Raw genomic sequence first — 14,262 nt, 5'->3', positions numbered from 1 at the left:
ATTTACAAAACAGCCTGCTTTATTGCATCAAGATCCATGACAGATCTATATAGTAAATAAACGTCTATAAATGAGCTCGAGTCTTACAATGCACATTGGGGCAAATCAATCAAAAAGGGGATTTAATTATTTAGTACCCTTAAAATTCATCCCACAAAAATTTCATTTTATACTTTTTTGTAGGCAATTTAACAACGAACAAATTTGCTCTTATGTTTTTTTCTGTCATTTGAAAGAAACATGGAGATAAAGGTCATTTAATGAAGGTAGATGGAAAATTACCGGATTAACCCCTCCCCAAAAATAGCGCCTCCTTAACCTATCCATCTATCTATTAATCTATCTATCCATCCGTCTATCTATCCATCTATCTATCCATCTATCTATCAATCTATCTATCCATCTATCTATCCATCAATCTATCCATCTATCTATCCATCTATCTATCTATCTATCTATCTATCTATCAATTTATCTATTTATCCATCTATCTATCTATCCATCTATCTATTTATCCATCTATCTATCCATCTATATATCCATCTATCTATCCATCAATCTATCCATCTATCTATCTATCCATCTAATTATCCATCTATCTATCCATCTATCTTACCATCTATCTATCCATCTATTTATCCATCTATCTATTCATCTATCTATACATCTATCTATCCATCTATATATCCATCTATCTATCCATCTATCTATTCATCTATCTATACATCTATCTATCCATCTATATATCCATATACCTATCCATCTATCTATCCATCTATCTATCCATCTATCTATCCATCTATCTATCCATCTATCTATCCATCTATCTATCCATCTATCTATCCAGCTATCTATCCATCTATCTATCCATCTATCTATCTATCCATCTATCTATCTATCCCTCTATCTATCTATCCATCTGTCTATCCATCTATCTATTCATCTATCGATCCATCTATCGATCCATCTATCGATCCATCTATCTATCCATCAACTATTTATCTATCTATCCATCAACTATCCATATATCCATCCATCTATCTATCCATCTATCTATCCATTTATCTATCCATTTATCTATCCATCCATCCATCTATACATCCGTCTATCCATCTGTCTATCCATCTGTCTATCCATCTGTCTATCCATCTGTCTATCCATCTGTCTATCCATCTGTCTATCCATCTGTCTATCCATCTGTCTATCCATCTGTCTATCCATCTGTCTATCCATCTGTCTATCCATCTACTCATCCATCTATCTATCCATCTATCTATCCATCCATCTATCCATCCCTCTATCCATCTGTCTACCAATCTGTCTATCCATCTGTCTATCCATTCACTCATCTATGTATCTATCCATATATCTATTCATCTACCTATCCATCTATCTATCCATCAAAGTATTCAAAATGTCAAATTTGGGGTCATTTAATTCATTTCAGTAGAAGGGGAGAGGATGGTGTAAAGGGGTGGATGGGTATTCTTATTTTAGCAAGCTACAAGTTTCACTTAATAATAAATCCATTATAAATGTGAGCATGATTGACATAAATTTTTATTGGCTAATAACTATATTTATAACTAGCGGCTACGCTCCTAGAGGCCTCTAGTGGCACTTTTAATGTTTTTTTTATTTAAAATATCTAATTACAGAAATAATTGGTTTATGTTTCGTTCAAGTCTCTTTTTCGGGAGGGGTAATTTTTTTCTAGGGGCGATTTCTCTTGGGAGGGTGGTGGTACCCTCCCCCAAAATAGTTATAAACCTTGCCGGGACATATGAAAAGCTACCCTGTTAAGGAGAACCCGATCGGTTCAGCGGTTAGCGAGATCCTTCGGTACAAACACACAGACAAACACACAGACATCCTGTTACTTTAGTATAAGGATGATATTATGATTCTTGTTTACTGTTTATATGTATACTAGCAGTTTCGCCCCTAGCCTCTATGTTCTTTGCTCCAAGAGGTAATTAAACAAGGATGACAACATCCATAGAAGCGAAGCTCTGAAATGGAAGGACAAACGAACACTAACACTTGTGAAGTGTCAGAACTAAATATTATTGCATGTCTATACAAAATTGTAATTAAAACTGATTAAATACATGTTACTGTTTAAGGACATACTGACGTTTTTAGGACTTTTTTATAGAGATGCTTCGCTTATAACACTATACCTTATTGTACTAGGAATCAGTATTCAAAAATCAGATGAATAGGATATTTTTAACATTCAAAACCATTATTTGTTGTCATAAAATTAAAAAATCAGCTTGTTATAAATGGATGTATCGACTTTCTGGTAACGATAATAGAGTTGCTGTGCTTTCTAAGTCGTACCTAACTGTTGTAGAAAACGGCATAAAAAGTTTGAAATCGATAGGACAATTCTAGCCTGTTTAAATTAACTAAAAGAGCTAACTGTAACAGACGTACGGACGGACCTATCCTAATTATAGAAATATGAAAAAAATTAGAGGATTTTTTTTTGTAAAATAGCTTTAAACCACCACAGGACCAGTAGATATATTCCCTGAAGAGTAGAATATAATCGGTTTATTGGTTACCGAGATCTTAAGGGACGGACGGACAGACAAACAGACATTAAGCTACTTTTTATTATAGATTAACGCCCAGGGATCTAAGGAACAAAACAATAACCGATTAATGTATGTACATCCCCAATATTGATACATAAAATAATAAATTATATTACAAAATTGATTGTCTGTAGATGACAATTAGCGGTTGAAAAGTTTTGATACTCATCTTAATGAACCAACCAATAAAACATCAATCAAATTTCCTAAAGTTGTTATGCCAACGAATATAAAAACGTTATTATAAAACTTTGAAGTTTGGGGACTAGTACAATGTCCTCTCCCTTTCTAAATAAAACTGCTTATGCTAAACATGAAGACCATGTAACTACATAATTTAAAAACAAAGCATTACCAATAGACAGACAGATAGACTACTTGCTAATTCCAATTTAGAATGATTATTAGAACACTTCGTTATTTGAATATTATCTTTACCTTTCCGCAGTGAGAGAGGGGATATTGGGCTGTTTAAAAAACTAGTCCCCAAAGTTTTACAGTTGTGTGTTCAAACGTTTTAACCACTAACTTTAATCTACACAAGGGGTAATTTTGTGTATTACCATTGGGGATGTACATCAATTTATTGACCTTTGTCTTATCCCTTTAGATCCCTGATATTTGTAATAATCCATAGAAACGATTATTCAGTTACATTAAAACATCAAACATAAAGAGGTTTAGATTTAGGTTTAGCCCCCCCTTCCTCCCCTCTCAATCATTTAGTGCAATAGAACTTGAAAATATTCATTATCAACTTTAATTCAAAGTCTGATCAAATAAATATTTCTCATAACTATGTTTTTGCGTCTTTTATTTATATGTATTACATCTCACATTTTGACTTTAAAAGCGCATTTAAAAGATTTTCCTAACAAACTTTTTGTGCACCCAACCTCAGAAAACGTGCTAAAAATCCCTACTGGGGCGCGGGGGGGTAAATGAGACCAGTACAGGCGATTATAATATGTCTTTGGGTAATCAAATATCGTATTTTTAGTCGGTGGCAACCAGTGAAAACGTGTTTCCTCTTACTGTCTACTTAAATGTTGATTATAAAACAAACAAAAATAAACTAAAATCTTAACTTCAACTAGAATTATTTAGGACTAATATCTTTAATCTGTGTTTTTTTCTTTTATATTGTCAAAATACATGTAGTGCATGACTCACCTGAAGTTATTTTGTCTAATTACGTTAATTCTAAGAGATTTTATAATACTTTTAAAATTGTTGGTGAAACACAAAATATATGCCTTTTTCTGTAAGAAAATTTTTGCATATCTTGACTTTCAGACTTTAGAAAGCTTACTTAAAAAGCGTATTTTTACGATTCCTTTGAAATCTGATGTACATTGGGTATGATAATACTCATAGAATGATTAAAACTTGATTTGGGGGTGGTGAATTGAATCCCCTTGTTGCCCCTATGTGCAATGGTAAAGTGTTTAAAACTCATAGTGCTCCAATAATCCTCATTAAACTCTCATTGACCAAAGCGATAAGACCTTTATTCTATTTGTTTATGGAATGAATTAAGTTTTTCACTTCATGTAGATATTTGAATTACATTGAAGTATTTAGTCCTTATTTCATAAATAAAAAATATACGTTCATAATAGAGTAAATCTAAGAAAACTGTATTTTAAAAGAATTCGATTGTGGCGACACTTCCTTTGTGTTAAAATATTAAAACTAAAATTTTAATCATATTAACCCTTTGGTGATGGTAATGTGAAAAAAATATAATTGAGAAAATCTTTTTAAAATCATTTAAATTAATAAGTATTTACTTCTTTCTTTTAGATAGTAATGGCGGGGGAGTAAAATTGATTTATTGAGAAATAGATAAATAGATATGTACTTATAGAAAACTAGCCAATAGCGATATAGTTATATTGAGCCAACTCTAGTATCATATATAAGGGGGATGGCGTTGATATTAGATATGATATAAGATATGGTCTGAGGAAAAAAAACATATCATTAAAATTATTACAAATTCGATAATTAGGGGGATGGTGGGGGGGGGGGGATTTAATCCCTACCCGACAACCCTGTGACCATTTCGATAAAAGGAAGTCATGCGATTGTCAGATTGTTGTATCTATTTGTGATGAGAATCTACACACCCGAAAATCAAACATCTATCTTGCGCTATAACCAGTATGCTAATAGTAGCGCTACACTATAACTTAAATTGCCCCTCTGTACGTCCCTTTGTTAATTTGTACGATCTGCAAATAAGAAAGTATATAATATTGTTTTAGATTCTAAAGCTTATTATGAAATTATAACCTATTTTATTTTCTTCGTTGAATAATGTTATCCTAGTACATAAGATTTAAAATGTTGTTTTACGTAAAATGACAAGAGAGATAATATTTTGTTTATTCTTTATATCTACGTGATTCTCTCTTTATCTTTACTCATTTTTTTTAAAATTATATGTGCACGTTTTATATCTTTTTTTTTTATAAATTTGAATAAGTTTTAGATATTTTTCTAGTATGGCTTTAAAACCAATTAATATTTGATGAATTAGAACCGGTTCACAACCATACTGCACAATAATGTACAATATTGTAATAAAAACAAATTCCCACGAAAATAAAAATAAAAATCCTACAATTAATAATAGTCCCAAACATTTATAAAAATGTTTTCTTATTCGTTGTCTTTACAAATTTGGGGACTTTTGAACGAAATTTTATTGGTTGATTCATTAAGTGTCCAGACGTGTCAACCATCTATTGTAATCCTCAGAAGGGGTAATTTGGTGTATAATCATTTGGGATGTAAGATTTAATCCTTGACATATACCACAGGTTCAGCGATTAATGAGATCCTTCACAAAAGACAAAACATTGAAGACAATCATCCTATTATTTCTAGTTAAGTATAAACCCGACAGAATACCAACATTTTACCGTTTAAAGCTGTGGCTTTCGTTTACAGGCAAGCAATTAGGGTGGGGGGAAAACCCCTTACCCCATCGTACTGGAGATTGGGGGAAGGTAATATTTTTTTGTAAAAAATATATATCCCCCCTGGCAAAATTCAGTATAGACCAATTGTCATGACTAAGTGTTTTTTTTTAAAATAAATTTAACTATCTCTTAAACCCTGGAAATTCCTTGAAGTTGTTATGTATAATCTATTTCTTACATATCTACCCTATTATAGTTAGGTACACAAACTTAAAATTGTTATGTAATATCTATTTCTTACATATCTACCCTATTATAGTAAAGTCCACAAACTTCTAACTGTTTTCATTATTAACGGCTACGTAAGGTCTCTAGAGGCACTTGGAGAAAGGTGTTGGGTGGACCCTCTACTATTAATTTGAAAAAAAAGAGGGGGGTTGATATTTTTTTCACGTGGCAATTTCTCTTGGAAGAGTGATGGTTCTTCCCCCTAAATAGTAATGAATGTGTCCTGTGAAGCCTCACTGTAAATGAGTACCACATCGTTTCAGCGATTAGCGAGATCTTACAGTACAAACCCATCTACTTTTATATAAGAACTAATTCATTGCATTTCCTTTTTCAATTAGGACTTTGTACATGAGGGAGGGGACAATGGGCTTAAATCTACACTTAATATTCGGGTGAAAAACTCTTTTATTAAATCTTGATGGAATGGTTAAAACTAGCTGAAGGTTTTCATTAATAATTTTTTGTTTGGGCTAACTTAAATTTATCGTTTATAGTTTAATTTGTTAATATCCCAGCATATTACTAACTGTGCATGAAAAAATTATTTATCTGATACACTTTTAGCTGAGAATCAAACCAATCACCCCTTCTTGAATAAGCAGTTTTATTAGGTCCTTATAGAAATGTTAGCCTCTGTCTTCATGAGATTTCAGTGGTTTGTTGTACAATATAAAAGGGGCCAGCATAGCTGACATGTATTTTTCGAATTAAACATTTAATTCGACTTTTGTCATTAAATAAACGTGACCATTACAGAAATATTATTGACATATTAAGACTTAAATCTTAATTTTAAAAAGCTTAAAACCATCACGGACCTAAGTGAAGCTTACCAAAAATAGAGAACCCAATCAGTTCAGTAGTTATTGAGATCTTAAGATTCAGACAAAAAAAGCCTAGTACTTTATATAATACGAGACTCTTTGCTACAGACAAAAAACTTACTATTTTATATAGAAAGACGAGGTCTTAAGCTTCAGACGGGCAGACAGACGGATGGACAGACATCAATCTACTTTGTATCATAGATATTAACTGTACAAATAGCTTGTCGGAATTTTACAGCCATTAGTTCGTGTATCTTACCCTATTATGTAAGAAATACACAACATATATTTATATTGTTAGATAATATATGAACTTTTCAAGATCAACCCACCCTCAAAAGCACCAACCACCAACCCCTCCCCCAAATCACCCAACTACAATACCCTGCGTTGTAAGACCCACAGAAATGGTTTGTTTTTAAGTATAGAAAACTGACCTTAAAGTTAAAAAAGTAATAATTTATATAATAAGTCTCTAAGTGAGGTAATTCGCATTCTTAACTGAAATATTGGACAAAAAATTGCAACGTAAATAGCTTTGAAGGTGGTATTTCATCAGAATTTTATCAGAACCTATACCTAGAATTAATCATTATAGAACCTCAATATTAGGTTACGTAGAAATCTGACTCTAAAATATGATAGTGAAAATAAAGGAGCTCTCCGAAAAATTACCGATTGAGCACTCATAACCCATCCCCCGTATTTTTTGGAATAAATTAAAATAGGGGAAAAGGGGGCAATTTCTAACCCATTGGAGCTACTCAGTTAATTAATCTGAAAAATTATCTGGCCTAAAGTCATAATGAAACAAACTAACCCCCCCCCCCCCTTCTTATTTTCAATTTATTTTTTAAAAAGGCAGGGATAATTTAAATGAATAAATCTATAAATTGAGAAATCCCCAATAATGATAAACAAAATAACCACTTGACCCTTATGTAGATTGAAATTATGGGTTAAAAAGTGCTAGTTTGATAGATTTTATATTAACGAATAAGATAAAATTGTTATAAAACTTTGGTTACGTTTGCAAATTTACAGTCTAATGTCCCCTCCCTCACTGAAAATGTGTTAACTAGATTCTATTTTTGTTCTAATTTTCAAGTTAATATTACTTACTATTTTTTCTTTTCTATGGTCCGGTTTCTATATCCGAACAAGACCAAATCCTTTGAACCCCAACAACCAAGCTTTATATTTCCTGCGTATCTCTATGTATCTAACTATTCAAAAAGTTTATCTTTCTATCTTTAATCGATTTATCTTTTGTGTTGCTATATGTATTTTATAAAACAGGGAAATTAGCAAAATATTTTTTTCTGTACTTTAGAACCAAACTTCCCCTTTAACGACCAATGGTTCTATATATATAGGGATCATGGGGGGATGGACTTTATATCGAAAGCAATACTTTATTTAAGAAAAAAAAATAATTAAGCTTACTAAAAATTTAAATCTCAGTTCAGTGGCGAGATCTCAAAGGACAAACATAAAACCTATTATTATTCTACGGTTGCATATCTAGCGTATCCGATTGTTGCCAAGAAGTTGACGGGTTCGAATCTTTGTTTTAAACAAGTCATGACTATATAATTTGTGCATCCATAATTGTACATACTGCCATTTTTTTAATAATTAATTTCAATGCAATTAAGTAATTGGATGTCCCAAAAGTTGGTATGATACATACGATTCATTATAGCTATACCAATTGCAGGAAATAAACAAAAATATGGCTATTTCTTAGTTTAGTAGTTTTATGGGTTGATACTTCGACGTATTTATGTATAGAAGGGGATGGTTGCTGTCCGTAAAATAGCATGTACCAAAATAACAAACAAGGACGATTACGTCTTACTTAGAATAGCAAAACTTTATGATATGACGAAAGGCGGAGAAAGAGACGATACATAGATAAAGATTTACAAAACAGATGGTGCCAAAAAAAACAGACACGAATATTTGAAAATAAATTGAAATAGCCTAGTAACACTTTTTTGCAAAACAATTATATTTAAATTATATTTAAAAGAAAAAATTCTGCTTAAATGATAAAAACTAGGTTTATTCTATTAAATAGAATTAAACAGTTTTTGTCTGACCTCTAATATTAGGATAATGGTTTTGAGCTATTTCCTTATGTGCCCCATACATCACTTTAAAAAGATAGATCCACTAGGTGCTAGTGGCACAGCCCCCACCACTTGATTTAAAAATGATTAACTTGTTTTCCATAAAGTTTGAAGAATATAAAAAATTATTTATTTATTTTACATAAAAACTTTGTCTTTATTTCAGAAAAATATAGATAATTAGCAAGAAAATAAAGTACAAGTTGATTTTGAATTATATTATTCACTTTGCATTTTGCGTAAAAAATTTACCTTTCAAAATATCACTTTATTGTTCTTTTTTTACAAAAGATATTATTATATCTGGTTATTTACATTATGAAACCAAATAAGATTATTTATATGCGCTAAGCTACTCGCAAAAAAAATGTATATTAATGTATACCCCTTGAATTTTGGCTTTTAATTACAAATAGGTTAACTACTATTTGACAAAATTGTCCTTTGAAATCTTGTAAAAAAATGATTTTGAACCAAGCTAATATATGCCTATTTTATACGCTTTTAACTTGCGTAAGGAAGTACGCGCGTACACACACATACACATACACGCACATACACACCATAGCTATAAAGAGACGTGTACCCCAAACCCTAAAAGTCAGTTATCTATCAACGTTGCCTAGAATATATCGCGTTGAACATATAACCAATATATAACAATGAACCGATACTTGACTATAGCCGCCACCCTGCTAACCGTCACACTTGCCGATTTACCAGGTAATTTTAGAATTGCTACGTTTTCCGTATTTTACCTAATGGATACAAGAATTCTTATTCAAAGTTTTAAATTTTATACATTAGTTGGCTTAATACTTTAAGTACTTTTACTAAATCTTGATTGGTTTGTATAAACTTGTAGTGTCAAAACTTTTCCACTAAATATTTTGATTAACAAAAAGATTTTGTCCAGTTCATTAACACGGAGAGAAAGGCAATGTATATAAGGCAAGAATCTTTTGAAAACTAATAAATCTTGTTTAGGAGGCGCACACCACGGAGCACACCACGGAGCTCACCATGGAGCACATCACGGCGCCCACCATGCACCCTCACATCATGGACACCATGTGGCACAACACGATGCTGTGCATGGTACTTCCCAGGTTAGTACTATACACTCATAATAGTGCTCACCATGAACCCTTACACCATGGTCATCTTGTGGCACAACACGATGGTGTGCATGGCACTTTCCAGGTTAAAACTATAGTCCTATAGTCTGTTCATAAAGAAAGATGAGATTTTTATTAACTTATTCTGATGTTTTTTAATTGTCATAACCTATTCATTGTTTTAACAAGCTAGCAATATATGCTATGGAGCATTTATATATAATCTATCTATCTAGCTTTAACACCTGTGTTTTTTGTATAGGTAAACCATCACGGAGTTGCAAGTGTCCAATCCCATGGTCAGGTTCACCACGGCACTGGAGTGTCCCACCAGTCACAGCATAGCTTCCATGCTGCTCCCCATCACGCCCCTGCCGTCCATCACGCCCCCGTCGTCCACCATGCCCCTGCTGTTCATCATGCTCCTGTTGTCCACCACGCACCTGCTGTCCACCATGCCCCCGTGGTTCCCCATGCACCTGCTGTCGTTGTAAAGCAGGCACCTGCCCCCGCCCAGAACATTGCAGAGCTTGTCGTTGCCTCCCCACAGTTCTCAACTCTGCTTGCCGCTGTTCAGGCCGCTGATCTTGTCGACACTCTGGCTGGCGAAGGACCATTCACCGTTTTCGCTCCCACTAACTCTGCTTTTGACAAGGTGAGTGTTATCTTAGTTCAAAATTTTATCAGTAGGGGCCACATATGTTTTATCAAATATTTTAAGTGCATAGACAACCTACTTTATTTTGAAACACATTGGCAATAGGAAAGGGGAGCATTGTCAGTGTCCGTTTAGTACTTTTATGGAAATTATCAATATCTCTAAACTTTGAGCTTTTATCCATATATTAAAGTATTAACGTATATGCTCCTATTTTAGATTCCTGCCGCTGACCTTAACGGTCTGCTCGCCAACAAGGAGGCTCTGACCGCCGTCCTGCTGCGTCACGTTGTGCCAGGCGCCGCCCTCCAGGGCAAGGATGTTCCCCCCGGCTCCACTCCCCTCGAGACTGCTGGTGGTGAGTCCATCTCTGCCAACCGTGCCCAGTTCATCCAGGTAAGCATCAATCATTTTTTTATCAACTTTTTATAAAATAAATTTCATTAAAGGGGGTAGTTTTTCCAAAGCTCTGCAAGGGGCCTATAAACTAATTTAACATTAAAGTGATAAGCAAACTTATTGTATTAAACCATTTATTGACTTTACCTGCGTTGTTTTTCAGGTTGAGAGCACCGCCGGAAGTGCCTACGTCACCGCCTTCGATATCATCGCCAGCAACGGAGTTATCCACGCCATCGATACCGTCATATAAACAAAACGTACGGACAGTTGACATCACTGAAGAAGTAGCGTTAATAATTTTTCTATGTCTTTCCGAAATGGCGGCAAAAATGTCAAAACGTTTCCCGCCATTTTTTTACAATAATTAAAACCCTATACATATATATGAGATACTTACCGATAAAAAATCCAAATATATTTATTGTGCCGCCTTAAAAAGTTTCAAAAGACAATATTTTTTTTCTTTTCTTACTTTTTAAAAAAGCAAAATAAATATTAATGTTATTTTCGTAAAATAGCATAAACCCTTTAAGACTGTTATTAGGTATTATACATTATATTGTTAATTTATTATTATTTATTTATTTATTTTTGAAATAAATGTTAAATGCTATGTTGACGGTTACTTTTTGTTTACTTATAGTAAGGAAAGTAGAAAATAGCCTTAAACCAAACTCATATATATAGAATAAATAGCCTAAAACTATCCAGGGACTTATAAGAGGCTTCCATAAAATTGTGAACTCAATCGATTCAGTAGTTAACTAAATATTAAGCTACAAGCAAAAAAAACCTTACTATTTTATAGTAGCGGCTACGCTTCTAGAGGCCTCTAGTGGCACTTTAGTTTTTTTTTTGGTTCAATTCTCTACGATACCTATCTATTTTACGATCACGTCTCTATGATACATCTTTATGTTGCGTTGAAGTCTCTAGGTGAAAATTTTTTCTCTCGATTTTTTTTGTGATTTCTCTTGGGAGGGTGGTGGTACCCTCCCCCCAAATATTTATAAACCTTCTCAGGACATATGAGAAGCTACCCTGTAAAGGATAACCCGATCGGTTCAGCGGTTAGCGAGATCCTTCGGTACACACAAACAGACAAACAGACATCCTGTTACTTTATTATAAGGATAATAGGAGAAAGAGATTCTTAAAACCTGATAAAACTTCTAGTAGTATTTTAGTGCTTCTATACTCTATTAGTATATTAGATTTTATTACGTTCTCGGACTGATGGGTGTCAGTCATTATTTTAGAAAGTTAGGTGTTATATTGGTTTTTTTTAAATCCATAAAACAATAAAATAAATTCCAAGATCGAAAATAAAAAGTAGAATTATTATACAAAACTTTTATTATATAGTGTTTATTGGAATATAATGTTTTGACGTATTTTTAGTGGCAAATTGTCTATCGACTGTAAAGCTTTTGTGGTAATTTTTCTTCTTTGCTTTCTTATGAAAAGTCATGATGCTGTTTTTTCTCTGGTATCTAAATTCTAATGATTACTTGATATATCTAATGGTTGATAACAAAAATAATAAAAAAGGTAACAGAGAACGTTTTTTTAAAACTTTGCTTATTAGTATTTACAGCCCATTATCCCATATAGTAGCTTTCACAGCAACGCCAACGCCCCGGGGGAAGAGGGGTAAATAAGGGGAAATTAGAATACCTCAATTCAATTTTTAAGGGGGTTGTTGACACCCTCCTAAACCTTATATAATTTACTAAACCTTCTACAGCACGCTGCTTATGTCATTTACAGCATATTAAAATCTAGAAAAATTGGAATAAAATTAAGGAAAAAATATTTTGATCTACACTTTTATTCTGGATTGTATAAACAACTATCTGCATAGTTTTGGTACTTGTAAAACTTTATCATAAATGAATGATTAATTTTATCAATTTTAAAACAAACTTTTACATATTTCGGTCGTTGACCCATAATTTAAAAATATAAGTATGTCCATAAACATTATCCTGAATCAAGCAGTTTTTCAACAAATTTATTTACAATTTTGCTTCGATTCTTATACATTTATATTCTGATTATTCAGTTCTTACACTATAAAAATGTTAATGTCCGTTTGTCCTAACGTTTCAGTGCTTCGCGTCTATGGATGCTGTCATCCTTGTTTTAGATCATTGTATTGTAATTTATTTGCCGGATAAAAACGTTGGGGTATTTTTATTAAAGCTGGATTGATTGCATCAAAAAGCAATTTACAAACGTATCTACCAATAATTGTAATCTATAGAAAGGATAATTTTTACATCATGATTTAGAATGTCCAATTTATTGTCCATTGTTTTATCCTTAAAGATAAAAGCAGGTTAAACAGGACAGATTGGGTGGAATCATTCCAGGATAATGAAATTTAAATAGGTTTTATTATATAATATTTATATATGAATAAGTAAATTAGGATTTAAAAATATAAAGAATAGTTGCTCTGCCCCTTGCTCTAGAGGATGGTTGGGAAGGCCAGGAAAATAGCTTAAAACCACCACAAGACATATATAAAAATCTTCTTGATTAGTAGAACATACTCAGACCAGCAATTTCTGAGATCTTAAGCTTTAGACTAAACATTTTGCTTCTTTATATCATAGGATAAGGAAATGTAAATGAGATAATGATAAACTGATTACAGAAAGACAGACAGACATAAAGAAAACTTATAGTTTAGCTTCTCTACTTCAAAAAAAAATATTTATCTTTGCTTATTTAAATGTAAATGCATAATACACTTTTTTTTATCAAAAATATTTAATTTCCAAAGTATTTTATTACAAATTTTATACACAGAAAGTATAAATTGTTTCAGCAAATAAAAGCTTATATATGTTTTGTAGATTGTTTCACAAAAAGTGTCTGTTGGGTAATGATACCCCCTCCCCCCTTATTTGTTCAAATAAGATTTTTTGGGTATTGTTGGTTTCGTGAAATAGCCTCTTAAGGGGACGTATTTTCACAGTAGCTTTTCTCCTATTTCTTATCCCTGCAGGGGGCACTAACCCTGCGGGACCAATTATCTAACTCTGCGGGGCAATCATTTAGATTTATTTAAACCTAATCTAAGCTAAAATAACAAATTAAAAGCTAAAATACGACGAAACGCCCCTTAAGAGGCGATGTCACGAGACCGACAATACCCGGTTTTTAAAATATTCCTATGATAACCCCTGCGGGGAGTCCTACCCCAGTACACAATAAAACCAAACCCAGCCAGACATAAAATAATAAACAAGTAATAGTAAAAATAACCTTCAACCCAACAACTTAT

The 14,262-nt window shown here is 32.7% G+C and overlaps 2 protein-coding genes across 2 annotated transcripts in view; one reads left to right on the top strand and one right to left on the bottom strand.

Moving 5' to 3' along the window:
* Positions 1–14,262, bottom strand: part of LOC145313749 (uncharacterized) — a 341,643-nt gene that overhangs the window by 301,592 nt on the left and 25,789 nt on the right. The window lies entirely within an intron of this gene.
* LOC145313739 (uncharacterized) lies at positions 9,363–11,580 on the top strand. The gene is made up of 5 exons (XM_080153303.1): positions 9,363–9,512; positions 9,777–9,898; positions 10,170–10,562; positions 10,785–10,961; positions 11,128–11,580. Exons 1-5 carry the CDS (start codon positions 9,452–9,454, stop codon positions 11,215–11,217), a joined length of 843 nt encoding a protein of 280 aa, XP_080009429.1. The 5' UTR covers positions 9,363–9,451; the 3' UTR covers positions 11,218–11,580.

The sequence above is a fragment of the Acartia tonsa genome, chromosome 3 (assembly GCF_053477335.1).
Source record: "Acartia tonsa isolate MP-2025a chromosome 3, ASM5347733v1, whole genome shotgun sequence".
NCBI lineage: Eukaryota > Metazoa > Arthropoda > Copepoda > Calanoida > Acartiidae > Acartia > Acartia tonsa.
Note: the sequence above shows the minus strand (reverse complement) of the source record. Positions and strands in the feature narration are given on the sequence as shown.